This window comes from Pezoporus occidentalis, unplaced genomic scaffold (assembly GCF_034315485.1).
Source record: "Pezoporus occidentalis ecotype Australia unplaced genomic scaffold, CSIRO_AGI_Poc_V1 ctg78, whole genome shotgun sequence".
NCBI lineage: Eukaryota > Metazoa > Chordata > Aves > Psittaciformes > Psittacidae > Pezoporus > Pezoporus occidentalis.
The window spans coordinates 2,298,756-2,315,132 of record NW_026916137.1 but is presented as its reverse complement, the minus strand read 5'-3'; the positions used below and the strand labels follow the sequence as shown (position 1 = coordinate 2,315,132).

At 47.8% G+C, this 16,377-nt stretch overlaps 1 protein-coding gene across 35 annotated transcripts in view; it reads left to right on the top strand.

Annotated features, from left to right (window-relative positions):
• RBFOX2 (RNA binding fox-1 homolog 2) overlaps positions 1-16,377 on the top strand; it is a 166,434-nt gene that overhangs the window by 84,288 nt on the left and 65,769 nt on the right. The window contains exon 1 of one of the 35 annotated variants that reach the window (XM_062602656.1): positions 676-823. The exons of 32 other annotated variants lie outside the window; for them this stretch is intronic. In XM_062602656.1, coding sequence (XP_062458640.1) covers positions 821-823 — 3 coding nt within the window. In that variant the 5' untranslated portion in view covers positions 676-820. Of the gene's footprint in view, positions 1-675; positions 824-1,104; positions 1,350-9,999; positions 10,081-16,377 lie in introns of those variants that run through there. 2 more of the 35 variants (XM_062602654.1, XM_062602649.1) reach the window with 2 other exon arrangements.

The window sequence follows — 16,377 nt, the reverse complement described above, 5'->3', positions numbered from 1 at the left end:
CAGAAGGCCACCAAGCAAAACCAGTGGAAATTATAACTGGGCATATTCATGGGAAGGAGAGCACATAGAAACATAGAATCATAGAACGGTTTGGGTTGGAAAGGACTTTTAAGGTCATCTAGTTCCAACCCCCTCCCATGGGCAGGGATTTTGTACACTAGACCATGTTGCCCAAGGCTCATGCAAGGTGTCGCTGCACTGTAATGTGGCTTTTCTGATGCTAAAGCCCCAGGAGTCTCTTGGGTACCAAGTATCAAGAAGAGATGCATCAGCACAGGCATGTTGCCCCTCTGGTTTTATCTGTGTCACGAGCACTGGAGCATCAGCACAGCCCTCTTGTCTAAGTGAGGGATTGCCAGCCCTGTGCTTGGCCCTGTCTGTGGGTTTCCGTGGGTGCAATGTTGGGACAAATCACTCGTGCGTCTCAGATCCCCTCTGCCAAATGGGGGAGCAGCCTATCGGTCTGTTCTGCGGGGTCGGCGGGAGAACAAACGCTGCCAACCGTGGCGTGCTCAGGTGTTAAGGGCCAGATGCTTACTGAAGATAAATGGGAGAGGGAAAAAAAGCAAAGCTGGGAAGGAGTCCAGCTCTCTCCAGCTTTTATGATGAAAGAAATGCAGATCCTGGCACGGTGACTGCTTCCGGTTCAGCCGACGCAGCACCGTGTAACCCACGAGTTCTCTCTCCCCTTTGTGGCAGGAGCGAGGTCTGTGCCAAGCTGACAGCTCTCTCCCGAGCATCCTCCTGCGGGGAGATGCTCCCTGCCGCCTGCTGAGGGCCGGCCGGTCGTGGCCTGTCCGCCAGACCGGAGCCGCGGGCGATGGTAGGTGTGGCCGAGCCCTGCGGTCCTGCCGGGCCGGCAGCAGCGCTGGGCCAGCTTCGCTTTTGTTTGCGGCTCGCGTCTGGAAGCCTCTGCCGAGCCCCTCGCTCCCCGTTGCGGGGTGTCCCTCCCGGCGGGCAGGCGGGGAGCGCCTCGCCGGGGCTGCGGGCGGAGCGGGGCGGTCCCGGCTCGCATTAATTACCTTCGGCATTCGGGGCGGCGCTTCCCGCAGCCATCTGGCCGAGCCGGGGGGGGCGGCGGGGGGAGCGGCGGCCGGGAGGGAGGGAGGGAGGGGGAAGAGAGGGAGGAACACGGGAGAAGAAAGGGAGGAAAAAGGGCTCGGGGGGCACCGCGCCGGCGAGGCAGCGCAGCGCAGGCACCCGCCGCCGCCCGCCTCCACGGGGCTGCCGCTTTTTTACGTTTTTATTAGTATTTTATTTTTTTTTTCCTCTTTATTTTTCTTCTTTCTCCTCTCCGCGGCCGGGCTCCCCCATTTTGGTTTATGGAGAAAAAGAAAATGGTAACTCAGGTAAGGTAAAGCGGGCGGGCCGGGCTGCCGGTGCCGCGGTGCGGCGGCTGCCTGCCCGGCTTTGTCTGGCCGGGAGCGGGGGGGTCCGGTCCGGTGCGGCGAGGAGCGGTGCGGAGCGGAGCGACAGGCAGCGGGGCTGCCCCGCCGCCTTCCCCGGGGAGACCGCGGCTCCGCGCCGCCTCAGCCCGGTGCTAGGGCGGGAGGGAGCCCCGCCGTGCCGGGGACCCGGGCAGGGCTCTTTGGAGAAGGGGTTCCCACAGTCCCCCTGCCCACAGCAGCCTCGCAGTGCTCTCTAGGGTGAAGAGGTGCGTGCGGGGCACCGGTGCTCCCGCTACCGGCTGAGCCCGCCTTTGGACGAGCGATCCCGAAGGTAAACGTCTTCCCAGGCGTTGCTGATCTGGCTGCGGTCACCGGGAGGGCTGGGAAGCCCTTGTAGGTAGCTGTAGGCATGGGGCTGCCCGTCTGTTCCTGGGGGAAAGCGGCTGACGTTTCCTGGGAGCGCACCCAGCTGCAGGGGCCATCGCTCTTCCCCTGCCTCGCAGCAGGGTTTTATCGGACATCTATGCCTTTTAAGGCTGCTGTACGGTTTGGTTTTTTTAAATATTTCTCTCTCTCTCTTTTTTTTTTTTTGTCTTTTTGGCTTGGCATCTGCAAGTTGCCACCGGAGGAGGGGGCAAAGCGGGGAGGAGGAGGAGAGTGGCATCACGGAGCTGGAATCCTTGGGAGTTGGGCATTATATAATGCCCCCGCAGTGCCTTGCGGAGCTGGAAGCCTTTGGGGGATATTCCCAAAGGGGGTGGAGGGAAGGACTCTCGAAAGGAACTTTTCCTCAGATCTGGGTTTCATAAGTGCTGTTTTCTTCCAGAGCTTTGCAGGTTTTTAGGCTAGGCGCATATTGTCATCTTGCCTTTCTTTTGCCCTGGCGGAACCCCCATCCGTTAGCTGCTGCCAAGATCCCGTGTGTCCCACTGCGAGGGCCAGCACTTTTGTGGGTGCCTGCCTCAGAGTGAATCCACTGTAAGGAGTGACACCTGCTTTGACCCTATTTCTCATCGTGCGTTGATTGTCAGCGGCTGAAAAATAGGTCTCTGTCCACTCTTAAGGTATCTTCCCAGGCTCCAAACCCCACTTTCTGCTATTTAGTCCATTCCATTGCTGATTCCTTTTTTATCTGGACCAAGGCTTTCTGTTTTGAGACAGAGGAGCTCCACAGAAACCTCCAGAGGCTTTCTGTGCCTATATTTAGTTGAGTGAATGATGCTGAAAAGCCAAGGCTCTGCAATCAGGGTCCATTTGTATATTGCTGTGCCTGGTTAGATGGAGGTGTATGCCCATAAGCTGTAGGCTGGCATGTGCCTGTTCCAGAGAGTTGTTCTGCACAGCCTTGCATTGCAATCCACTGTCGGCCACAACTGTTACACACATAACATATGTGTGTGCAATGCAGAAAGGTGCCTGGATCACCGGTACGCAAGCGTGCATAGTTTGTGCATGCCTAGGACTGAGCACCCTGAAACATGAGCTGGTTGGCTTGGATACATGCTGAGCTGGGAAGGGTGGGACTCTGCTGGAGCAGTGGCTGAAACAGGAGGGTGCATAAACTCGTTTAAAGGTTTGGGACATCCTAATAGACTTTGGGGAAATCTGCCTTCCACAGAGATTGTTAATTTACTGACATAGGAAAGGAGGCATTGAGACCATGCATTATTAGTATTGGTTGACCTTGAATTACAGTTGTCTTAAGAGTATGTACTGTCTAGGATAGCTTTCAGGATTTGTGCTGCATATTTATACGCTGATGCTGAAGAAGAGGCATATTAAAGTAACCAGCAGGGGAGGAGAGCTTGGCCATATCTCAGTCAGGGTCTCCGCATGAACTGTGAATACCCCTTTCATGTGGAGTTGAGGAAGAGAGTGAAGGTGAGTTCAGCTATAGCATAGTGCTGCTGCTTACAGGGGGAGCATTTGGCTTGCAGGCTGGTCCTTGGCAGCACTTCACCGCAGGTTCGGCCAATTGTGAGGCTGGAGGAGCGTGGCACATCCAGGACAGTATCCAGAGCAGTGTTACTCTCATTCTGCAGTGCCTTTTGAAGCAGTGGAGTGGCCTTACTCACAAACGGTGAACTTATTTCGCTGGGGCTCTGTCTCTTTTATAACAAGTAAACGTTGTTAGTATGTTAAGCTGGTAATTGCCACTGAATGAATTCAACATCGCTATAGCCTTTTGCTCTGTTGGTTCAGTTTTCAGAGAACATTGCCTGCCTGGTCTGTGCTCTGTCGTGTTTTAGGCAGCATCTTCCTTGGAAATCTGGGACATCAGCTTCTGTATAGGCATGAGGGGCTGGTAAAACAAAATAAATGGGGTGTGTGGGGTGGGAAAACTAGAAACACTGATGAGAAGAAATGAGAAATGCTGGAAGGTAGAAATGTGCTTGAAAAGGAGGAAACTGAAATTGCTAATGAGAGCAAGAGCTCAGATTCATTAACAGAAAGTACCCTCGTCTTATCCCCCTTAATCCTAAATCAGTGAAAATGAGTGTTAAACGAGGCCCGGTACATCATGTGCTAATTGCAGATAAAAGAGAGTCTTTGGTGGACGGGAATTATATGCCAAAAGGCTTTTTCTCTGTGCGGTGCATGGCGAGGTTCCTGGCTTGCGTGGAGCACAAAGCCCTCCCTTTCTTGGACAGCCCAGTGCCTTGCTGGCGTTTTCCTCCGAATCTGTTTCCCATCAGGGCTGGGAGAGGGGGAAGGTGTCGAGCATCGCAGAGTGGGAAGGGAGCTGCTGCCTCCTTAAGGAGTCCCGCCAGCCCATGTGGCAGCCAGCAGTGCCGAGCAAGCATGTGTATGTATGTATGTATGCCTTTGTAATGAATCCCCCCGCCATTGTCTGCTCCCCTCCCTGCTGCCGCTGATGGAGCCTTTCACCTGGGCAGTTGCCTGCTGGCGGGTCTTCTTCCAAGATGGGAAGAGGAGGAGGAGGAGGAGGAAGGATTGCTCATGGTAATTCAAGTCAGACTGGGGAGAGCTGCTATTTTCTGACTGCAGCACCCCATTTTCCCCTCTTCTGCCTTGAGTTCCCAGCTTTTGATGTGGGTGTAGGCAGGAACATCTGAAGGTCCCCTTTTGTGCAGCTGTGGGATCATCAGTCTCCATTTTGTGGCACCATCTGAAGCATCTTTGCTGCCCTGCCTGCCAGCATGCTCCCTCGTGTCCCCCCCAGCACCCCTCAGAGGCTCCAGCCAGCGCCGTTTATCTTGGCACGTGTTTGACTTGCTACGCTCTGCCCGGGGCTCAGGGAGGTGATGGCGTTTGTGGCTTTGAGACTAATTTATGTCCTTGTTAAAATGAACCAGCAAGCAGCCTCATTTTTTCCAGAGGTTTTCTTCCCTTTCCCTTCCCCCTTCTAGAACCCCTTCCCTCCCACACCCCATGTCTAGCTGTGAGACAGCCTTGTGCAGCCAAAAGTTACTTGCTCAGTCACTGATTATTTCTTTTAATTGGAAGAAAGACCCCACAAAACCAAAGGCAGAGCTCCTTAAATGGAGATCTTATTTAAATCAGAGCAGCGGCTGACTCATTAAAAGCCTCTCTGTCTCCTTTTCGTTCCTCTGCCTCATTCCCTTTCCCTATCTTTCTCTACCTCCCGTTACAGTAATGGTGTGATAAATCAGATCTGATCTTTGTCTGTACTCTGTGTTGGGATCTTGCAGGGGGTGCGTATTTGAGGAGGTGGTGGGGAGAAGACAGGAGATGGGGAGCCCTGTCACGACAGCCACCTTGTGCTAGCTAAAATTGTACAATGCATCCCATTATAGGAGACCGTCCTCCTTTGTTTGAACTGTCTGCAAGGGAGACTGAGTCCCAGCACAGCCTCCCCCCTCCTGTCCCCTTATGTCTGCTTTGGGATCTGTTCCCCTCCAGGCAAGCTGGATGCTGCAGGAGTCCCCTGCTGCCCTAAAAGAAGTAAGAAGTTAAAAAAAAGATCATTTTCTCTGTGTGGTTGTAGGCTTCTTTTTTTGCTGACTTCTCTCAGGAGCTATCACTATTCCCCTGTCCCTTTTCATTGCTTTGAGGATTGCATCTCCCTTTCCTTTCAAGCCAAGTGTCCTTGCAGTTTGCTTTTCGGTTTGGTGTTGCCCTTGTAAACTTGTGTGAGCAGTCTGAATAGGATCACTCTCTTCCCTGCTCACAGCCTTGTGCTCTTCCTCTTTCTTGGTTGATACCTTGTGTTGTTGTGTTACCTGGCTCTGAGCCTATGCCTGTCCCTGAGTTTTTGCTTCCCTTCTTCTGTTTGTCATAGGACTTTGTTTTAGTGCTGCACACACCGTAGGTGCACACAGCAAAGGTTTGTGTGAGGGGAATTCTGGCCAGGCCCTTCTCCAGGAGAATTTCCCCTGGGCACTGAAAGACAGATCTGTGGCTTAGTCCTCATTGAAGGACATGGTTGCTCAAGGTGGGCCTATGGGTTGTGTCTGTGACTTTTGTAATACTGAGATTTATCTGCTGGGTGGGAAGGGCTTGTTCTTAAGGGCTTAAAAATCAGAACCCTGTGAGTGTCTTTTAAAGTTCTTTTCTCATTACCACCTTTGCTGAGCACTTTCAGATGCATTGGAGTAGAAGCAAACTGAGCTTGCAGTGTGGCCTTGGGATGGCAGAAGCTGCATTCTATGTTGCCTAGGCAGGATGGTGTTGTCAGAGGGAACTTGATACAGCAGTGCCATTTCCTTAAGTCCCTGTCCTAGAAATAACCTCACTGCTCCCTAATGCATTTCTCCTGCAGGTGACTAAGTAACTACCCCTGGGTACCTGGGAATTGAGAAATGAGGATGCCTAAGTTTGCCACAGTACGTGCTGTGATACTCACATGGAAGGGCTGTGTAAATTTAACATAGTGGTTTATTGTTATTTTAAGAACTATTAATTTGTGAAGTATCTGGACTAGTGAGAAGGTTGTAGCGAGCTACCCAAAAATGCTGAAAGTTGAGAAGCTTGGGAAGCCCTTAAAACCAGCAATGTTTTTCCCTGCAAGTTATTAATTCATAATGGCTCCGTTGCACTTAATTAGTATTGACCAGCCTTCTACTATGAAATTCTAACACCAGTGTGGAAGGGAGCTGCAGTGGGGAGTCTGATGGTTTCTAGATCTGGAGTCTGGTCTTAACTGCTTCATGTAAAATGCTGGATCTTCCTCCTTTAGACACATTTTCAGCAGATGATGTGTGCAGTTAGCCACCCCTTAGCAATGAGATCCTTAACCTGTTTGTCTCCCGGGATTTACTTACTTGCAGCTCTTGGAGATCTAGGTACTGGGGAGGAGGTGGTTAATTTGCCTCAGTTTGCTCTCAAATATTATGTAAAAGCTTATGGTCACATACTCTTCCTATCTGACATGTTCCTTGGAATCAGAGTTGAGAAATGTTAACTTTCCTACCCAGAGGTATTCTGGTGTGCTCCTGTAGCGTTACTTATGATCCTGTGCTATGCAGGATGGTTTTTGCTGGGCTCTTGGAGGTTGTGCTACGACCAGTGGGGGCTGGCAGTGTATAGGCTGGTTCTGTAGGGTTTGCAGAACACAGAGCAATTAATGCTCAATTGAAAGCTTTTTGCAAAAATAGAGTGCACTTTGCCTATATGAAAGAAAATAGGACAAATGCTGGGCCTGTTCAACAGTGTGCTTTGTTTAAAATTGACATCTGACTTCTTATTTTTCTTTGCAAAACTGTTCATCGAGCAATGCTATTCACAAACTGAATTGAGAGTTACCAGGATAGTAGCGGGAAGGTACTTCAGTTCTGGGGCATTTCTGTATTTTAAGTTGGGAAAGAAACCTTCAATTGTTCTTTTTCTTTCTGTGTCTGTGGTGGTCTTTAATCACATGATTACATGCTATTTTTTTCCACAAGAAAGGAAAGCAAAACCAGACAACCCTCCACCCGTCTCCATCAGCTCCAGTATATGTGGCACCGTGATGACCTCTGCAAGTATCAGTAGCAGGGTTGGCTGTCCCAGATGCATCCCACAGACCTCTGCCACTTAACACTGCATGTGTAATTAGCTGTCATTTGCTGTGCAGGCCAGCTTGATGTGTGTTTGCCAGTTGGCTTTGTGTATTTGCTGACAGCAAAGAAGTGGTGATGTTTCGTAATATTAGGCTCTGGTTTAGGCTTTGGGAGTGTACATTAGTAGGCACATTTACCCCTCACTTCCATTCCTGCATGACCTTTCCTGTCTCGCTTCTGCCATCCATCATGGATGGATGTGTCTTCTTTCTCTCATCTTCTCCTTATTATCGCTGGTCAGTAGCTTCTCTTACACCAGTCCATGTCTATGCTAACCCTGTCTCTGCTCCTCTCCAGTTACGTGTCATTGTGTTTCAGCACACTACTTCTTTACCATGATCATTTCAGTTTTTTCTCAGCTGATTTTTAGGTCTGCTTATTCTTTCTCTGCTTCTCCTCCTCCTCGTTGTCCTCGCTACAGTCTCCTTGTCATGTACCTTTTTGATTCTCCACCCACTCCTTGCATTCCTCATTTAGTTTGCCTTTTCTGCTCCTATTACAGCCAAACTTGTCTGATCTATCCCTTCCCTCCCCCCCCCCCCCAGTAAGTGTCCTGTTGACGCTCAGGCTTCTTATCCCTATTTACTTTCCTCCCACTACACTTTGACATCTGTTTCTTTGGTCTTCTGAATTTGAGGTGCGTAACTTGCTACCCCACATTACTTGATCCCTATGAAGGGGATGGCGCAAAAAATACAGCGGTTGGGTCATCTCCCTGCTGTCATTGATCTTCAGACCTGGATCTGACATGGCTGGTTTCTTCTCTGAAACCATGTTCGTCCCCCAAACAAGAGCATGAAATCAGAGAAAGAGGGGTACAAGTGGCGCTGCCAGCCACCCTCTCTGTTTCCTGATAGAATAAACCATGTCGCCATTTCTGATGGTGAGTAACCTGCCTTAAAAACATTTGCAGTGCCACTGCCAGCCTTGACAATCCAAGTCCTTTCCTTCCTGAGCGTTGCTGAACCCTCCGTAAAATTTAACGTAAAGCTTCTTGTCTCCATTTGTTCTTTCCATGACAAATCCAAAAAATTGATTAATTCTTTGCTTTTTGGTAGGTTTTGCTTACCAGGTTTTTTTCTTTCTTGCTTGTTTTTAGCATTTTTGGACAATCATATATGGCTTTACTAGCAGATTTAGTTGATATGTAAGACAGGCACTGTAGTTTTCCACAGTTTTGTTACAATGTTGGTCAAATTTTGGTAGCTTTTTAGTGTGATTGCTAAATATGGATTCCCAAAATGCAAATTTTTCTGTTAAATATGAAGTCTTGTAGGCTTTTCAAAGTGTGGGGGTTGGTGTGTTTTCTTTTTTCTTTCCCCCCATCTTAATCATAAACAAAATACACCCCCTGCTTCTTTCTTGTGTTGGAATGCTATGACTGAAGTAGCAGAAAAAAATATTACCAAATCTGAAATAAATTATAGATAATAGGAAAAATACATTAGTTTGGATGGTTTCTCAGAATTGTAAGCTGAAAACAGGGTCTTACAATGGGAAGTTATCAGCCATCCTGGCTCCACCAGCCCTGCCTGTAATGGAGACTTTCACTCTGAGCAGTGTCAAAATACCTAACTGGAATTGCACTGCAAGTAGCCTGTAATCTGAGGGTGCATGGAGACACCAAAAATGTCCGAGTAATTGCGAGGGTAATCTAGCCGCTTCTGAAGCCTGCCCTCAGGCTGGGAGTCTTGAGTATGGTTAAAACCCTCTGAACTGTCCTCCCGGTTATCCTGCTTAAAATTCATAGTCTCTGCAGTTGTGGTCCTGTGGAGTTTAGGATTTCGGTGTGCTTTATAAGCCCTACTCTCGCTGAGCTGTCTGAGTTGGAGGGCATATTTGACTTTCAGATAATTGCTTTTGATTAACCAAGATTTAGATAATCAGAGTTTGACCTATGCAGTGCATAGACCATCATTCACCCATCGGGTCTCACAGAGGCTCCTTATCTGAAGCTTACGCTCTCCCTCCAGTCCTAATAGCAAAACCTGCTTTAAATTACTTAAAAAGACTGATTTAAAAATGCCTTGGAGAGGAGTTTGGATTTCTTGGATAGTACTAGTCTTCCTTTGTCTCACTCTCCATGAAGAGTGAAGCCCGTAATTTGATTTGTTGTTCTTCATAGCTTTTCTTATTTTACTGCTATTGCAGCATATGCAAGATTATCCAAACTGAGCAATTATGCAAAGCACTTAGGAATATTAGGGAGCAGGAGTATGAAAGGCTTTTGTTTTCCAGCATCTGTCCCTTCTCAAATGTGGTTGAGATAAAACGGGCAGCACGGGGAAGGATTTCAGCATTTCAACAGGTGGAGTTTTAGATCTATGTTAACTTAGAAAGGATCCTTGCAGCCTGAATCAGGAGGGAGAGGAGGAAGAGCGTGATAATTTAGTGAAATTAGTGAATTAGTTGATTTATTGGCTGTTGGTTGGACTATGAGGTATTGTGGTATGATAGCTTCGCTTCATGTTAAGATATTTAATGCGGATTAGTTTGCTTTGACTTTACACCTTGTTTTCCTTTGTGTGTGTGATGAAGCTGTTCGGTGGTGTTAGATTTGCTTTGCAAAACCATTCTCTGGTCTGCCTCCACCCTCTTCCAGGATGAAGCTGTATTCTGTCTCAAAGCAGTGGAAGGGAAGGAAAAGTACTGTTAGGAGTCCCTCTTATGTAAGTCTAGTTTGGGTTTGGGGGTGATGATGGGCTTTTGGGGTCACTTTAGATGGTGTGGTGGGCCCAGTCTGTGGTAGAGTGTAGTGTGGTGAGAAAAATAGTACTGAGGAAGGTGGTGACTGGAGGCTGTGGTGAGAACTTGGGACAATTCCCTACTTCATGTGTCCTTCACAGGGACATGGGTGACAGACTGTGAATGAGCATATGGTGTGACTGATGAAGAGGTGTAGTCAAGGAGGGACTGTCCCTCTTGGTGGCAGAAAGAATTCAGGTCATCCCAAGCAAGCTGAAAATCTTCATCCTAAGAAATTTTCTGAGGGACTCTAGATCTTCAAAGCTTCTTTTTTTTTTTTTTGGTCAAAATGCTGCAGGGGTGTGAGAATTAATTTAACTGGTAACACGGAATTCAGAAGGATAGAAAAAACACTGTGAAGATCTCTATGCTCCATCAGAAAACAAGACTTCTAAATGCCTTGACTTATTCAATGAGATGAACCTAAGTAAATCGGGTTAAATCAGATTAAAGATCCCTGAGCCATGTATTCCATCAAGTCTGAAACTGTAACTTTGAGCAGCCTGATGCTAACTTTGGCCGTAGACGAAATGAAGGTTCTCCTGAAACAAGCCCTGCTGTGAGGAGGTAAGAGAGGCTGTGATGTGACTGTCCTTTTCATCTCCATGTGGTTTCTCAGGACTTTTGTTGTTGTTGTTAGGAATACTCTTTAATTGGTTTTGACAGTGAGCTGCAGGAGTTACTGCAACTGTGGCACACAAGTTAGGAGAAAGCTGCACCAGAGGCTGCAGACTTGAGCTTCTCAACTCAGACCTGTGCCTGCTAGCTCCAAGCCTCCCTGACACATGGGTGGCCAGGGTCCTGCCTGGCAGCTCAGCCACGGGGCCAGGAACACATCTCCTGGCCACACTTCTGCTTAAAGCAGAAGTATCCAGAAAGCCAGTGGCTTTCCTAATGGGCGGGTAGGAAACTCTGAGCTATGTTATTTGTAACACTGAGAAGAATAGTTGGAGCTGAGTAATAGGAATTTCTGAGTGTTTTGGAGGAGCATAAAGGAAGATAAATTTAATTCTTCCAGGGGGTTTATAGGGGATTGTAGTGGCTTTCAAAAGTGTAGTAGGCCTCTAGGTTAGCTGTGAGGCTCTGTGTGTCACCTTTCAATTACTCTGAGATACTCCGTGGCCTAAATCTAGGAGAAAAGAAGCTGATGGCAGGAAAGAACATGTTTGATTGACACAATTTAAATGCAGAGGTGTGATGAGCCTCCTGGCTACTATTCTGGCAGTCCTAGCAGAAGAGTGTTAGTGTGGTTCCAGGCCTCCTGTAGCCAATCCAGCTGTGAAGTGGCTTGGGAATTGCCCTTCACTGTGTGTGTCCCAACTTTGTGCCAGTGGGGACTGTGCCTGTGTGAGCTGCTTCTGTGCACCCATGTGAGGTCAGATGTGTTGGTCCTCCTCGTGCTGAAGTACGTGGAGAAGAGCCTGTTAATTAGGTGTGATGTTAGTAGTAGTACCCAGCAGAAGCAGATAGAGGCAGTTGCTGAAACCATTCCCTCTGTGATCGATGAAGATTGACCCCACATACAAAATGCAGGTGGTCCTTGTGCACTGTGCCAAATTCTGGGATTCTGGAAAGGTTTCTCATTCTGGACGCGTGAGGGGAACCTTTAACAGCAGTTTTCATCTTAAATGATTTAAAGGCATTTTTTTCATGTGTATCAGTCTTCCTGCAAATCCTCTACTGGATTTTGAAGACCTAACAAAGCATAGGGAATTGAGGTAACAATAAACACATTGCTCTGGGCTGCTACTCATGCTTTCATTAACTCTTTGAACATTAACTCTTCCAAAAAAATTAATAGGACACAATACTTAGCTTTGCATGAGCTTTAAAGACCAGCCTAGGTAGATGACATTGGAAAGGATCACCCAGAACAGAAAAACAGGTTACATAGCACTGATTTGTTCTTGCTTTCAGTGCCTGGCTAGTCCTTTAAGTTCTCAGTGTTGCCTGCCCTTTGCTTCCAGCAGAGCAGGGCAGTTCAGATCCCTTCAAATGAGGTGAAGTTAAAACCAAGTGCTGAGGGCTTGTGCTGAAGAACATTTCTCAGATTTGATGGTGATGAAGTATGTCTGTGGGCTGTGGTGTTCCATCTGGGGGATGATTCTGTAGAGCCCATCCAGCAGGCTGGAGCTCTGGCTTCCTAAGGCAGGAGTGTATTGGATTGCAGAGGGACATCTGTTTCAGAGGAGCACATTTGTAGGACAGCAGTTTGTCTGTCTGTCTGTTCCATGAAGTAGCTTCAGGCTCGTGAGAAATCGCTCTGATTCGTTATGTCTTCATTGCTTCAGATTGAAACTTCCACATCTTCAAAGGAACAATTCACTTCTGCTTTCTTCTTGTTATCAGTTAATTGTGTTTGTTCTAAAGCAGCATGGATTATCATCTTGGCCACTTACGTACTTGGGCTGCAGGATCTCCTTCCCCCCTGACCTCAGTAACAGTCTTACGAGCTCCACACATCACATTTCTTTAAGGAGGTGGTCGCACCTTTGAAAATCAGAGGAGCTGGCAGAGTCTGCTGAAATCTTACAGTGTTTTAGGTCAGCTGTCGGTGATAGTAACCTGATCTATGGCAAATCTTTCCCTCCCTCTCCCTAGGGTGCCTGCTCTGCCCTTTGCGTGCCGGTGGGGCTGATATGATCCAAATTAACTTTTTCATCTGTTTGCATTTGCTTTCTGAGTCATGAGAGGTCCTCGGGAGCCACAGGATTAAATGTTGTTTTTCTTCCTAACACTTTTTGTACTGTAGCAAACATTACGTTTTCATTCTTGCCTGGTTTTTTTTTGCCTGTTAGTGTGCTGCTGGGTATAACACGGCCCATCACAGGAATAACAGGGAGCTGCACAGTCAGCAGAGGAGTGCTTACTATTTGATGTCTGCTGCAAAATGGTGACTCCTGCTCTAAATTACTTGGTGAGGTAATTGCTCATCTTCTGGGATATTTTTCTTCCTCTCTATGTGAGGTGTGTTAATAGGATAGGAAAGCACAAGGTGTTTCTTGGGCCATATTGGGTCTGACTTCTGACTGCATCTTTTAGTTCTAGCGATAGGGGAAGGATAGTTGGGTTGTGGTTAGGAGCAGAGATGTACAATCCCGGGACATACTACTGGCAAAGCAGCGGGATTGTTGTCACTCTCTGAACTACACTGCTGTGATTGCTATTTTATGTTTTTAACGTAAACAGCATCTTTTTGGCAATGTGGCTGATGGCCAGTCTTGAAGGAGGGAGGCTGCTGGTCTTCCAGGGAGCCTTCGGTCAGAAGGGATAGAGGGAGGCGGCAGGTGATTGATCCACCTATTCAGTAAGCAGCTGCTCTTGAAATGCTATCTGGAGAGTGGTTTTGCTGTTTGACAGTTCAATACTTCACTTTGGAGCCAATTCGTGGCATAGAGCAAGGGATGAGAGAGAATTTCATTAACAGGAAACTGGCCACTCAGATGCTGCCTTGGTCTCTTCTCTTCACCATGAGGACCATAGATGAAATAGCAGGCGCTCTGGCTTGCGGTAAGAAGCTCACTCTTGATGTGCTGCAGGGCCCTTTCTGTGCATAGCAAAGACCCAGCTGTTCCCCTTTAAATGTATAAAAGCAGCTGAAATGAGACTGCAGGGGAATTCAGCAGTTTAATCCAGGACTGTGCATCTGCAGACCTTGCTGAGTTGTCGCATAACCTTGTACGCGCCCTGCCGTGCCCAAGCTGTGACAGGGCTGAGCCATTTGGTGCCCAGCTTGTATCTTCAGCTGGGCCAGGATCCAGGTACAAGGAGTGTCTTCTCCTTGTACAGTCTGAGAGGCACCTTGAGATTGTGATTTAGTTACTATTATCCTTTAAAATGTGGGCACCAGGAAAGCCAGAGATGCCTCTCTTTTTATATACTAGTAATTACAACCTTTACCTGGAAAGGAGATGCCCTGGTGCAGCTCAGTTAGCCAGGACAGGCCGGCTTGTGCCTGTCACTTAAGGATAACCCTTTGGCTGCTGTTTATGAGAATCTCTTTCTGGCTTCCCTTCACTCAGTAGGCTTAACTGTTTTCTGAAAGCTTCCCCATATATTGTGTGACCAGCAAATATCGTGCATCTTTTGAATCTGGTGAGATACGCAGTAGAAGCTGGTATGAAAGTTCATTTTTGAGCATGGTCATGGGTTTTTTGGCCCTGTAAATTTGATACTGAGCAAGTGTCTTATATGCGATTTTGATTTCCTTTGAAATTTACTGAAAAATTTACTTGCCCCCTGAAATAGTCTTTTTAAAAAAGAAAAGTTTCTTTGTAGGTGAGAGCATAGCTAGGTCCTAGTTAAAAACCCCAAGCTTTTAGCACTATGAAAGTCAAAACAGCCCCTAGTACGTGAGCGACATGCAGATGACAGCCGAGTAAATGACTGCATTTTCTGTTACGTCCTAAACCTATCTCATAGCAGTTTTTATTTATGCCAGTGATGGCCAAGTTGTATACATCTGTTAGCATCCCACAGAGAGCCCAGCAGAGCTGCTAGCAACCAGGGAATGCCCGAGTATATGCACTGCTGAAATGGAGAGAGGGAGTTGTGGGAGGGAGAGTCAGGCTTTCTCACTTCACCAGGTGCTGGTCCAGCTTTTGGGTTTGCTGGTCTTGGGTTTTTGCTGTTCTAAGGCACAGTATTGTAAGATTTAAAGCAAATTATTTTCTCCCTGAGTGTGAACACTACACCCAAAAGCCAGAGGCCGGTAAAAGCACAGCACGCAGTAGCTGTGTTCTTCATCTCTCTGGAAAGCAGAGCACCTTTTTACCTTGTCGGGGTGTTTTTGCTTGTTTGGAAAGTAACCGGAGCTGTGCTCATCAATATTTGAGGCCCTCAGGTGCCTGTGAGGGCTGGGGGGAAGGAGGGCAGGCAGGCAGTGTGGGAGCTGGAAGGGCAGAGCAGGGAGCAGTCCTGGCCCTGCGTGGCTGTCTCCTCTCTCTTACGCTAGTAGACTTCTCATCGGGATGAATGTGCTCTGAAATATTTATTGCCCTGTTTAAATATTCATCGCTGCAAAGGCAGCACAGCCTGATGGCAGCAGCAGAGCCTCAAGGGACAGGGGCTGCAGCAGTCCCTGGCATTTCCTTTCAGTAATATGATAAAAATATATTCAGAAAAAAAACAACCCCAAAACCAGGCATTCCCCCACTGCAGGATTGACAGGAGCAGTCAGGCGTACGTCTCGGTGTTTCCTCTTCATGCCAGAGACTTGTGTTTGCTCTCAGGCTCGTATGCCGGGATGCTGCTCTTGGTTGCCAGATGCTAATGCTTTTTTTTCCAGGCCTGTATCCTGGAGTGAGCGGCTTTGTTTAGCCTGACACTGTGTGCGTGAGAGGGGATGTACAGAAGGGGAGACCGACTAGATGAAAGGGTTTAAGTTTTGTGCAGCCTGTTCTCTTGCCTTTCTGTAGGTGTGAGCAGACAAACAGAGCGAGGAGGGGGAGAATACAAAAAAAGGACCTTTTAATGCACTTGGCTGTGGAAGGTAGAGGTCTGCTGGGAGTTATGGAGGGGTAAATTTCACAGGAACTCATGCAGTAACATATTAATGGAGTTGCAGATGCTGACAGGCGTGCCACCAAAATGAGATGCTCTTACATCAGTTTAGCTTTTAAGGGTTATCGATCTAGCTTCAGTAAAATTGAGCAGTTTAAAAGTGGGCCTGCCAGTAATATGCTGTAGTTTAATGTGAATATTTAGTATATAGCTGCTGTTAAACCCACGCACCTTTTATGTGACCAAAGCGTTGATGGGGTGATGACAAGGGAGAGCAGCATGCTCCCAAAGATACTGCTGAGCACAGGGGCTGCAGGAGCTGCATTAATGACCCCCCCCCCGACCAGGAGGAGCCATCTGAAAGGTGGTCAAATGCTCTGCTGACTTCGAGCTGTGTAGGGGAGAAGTCTGTGCTGGTTTGTGGTTACAGCAGGAATTTGGTAAACATACTTTAGCTGGAAGGCCTGGGGGTAAGAGGCTTTAAAGGGAGTTTATTACAAAGGGGAAATCCTTCCTGAGACACTTGACAAATTCACTGTGTATAAACGAGCTTTATGCTGGCTTACATGGGGACACTCCTAAAAGTTAAGCGTAAGCGAAGCAGGCAGTGGCAATAACATATGCTAAATGTCCATGTAACGTCTTGTTCTGATATGAACATGGCTTTCAGGTGCGTTTTCAAGTTGCGCTTAATTTAGCGTAACTATGTGCTGCTGCGA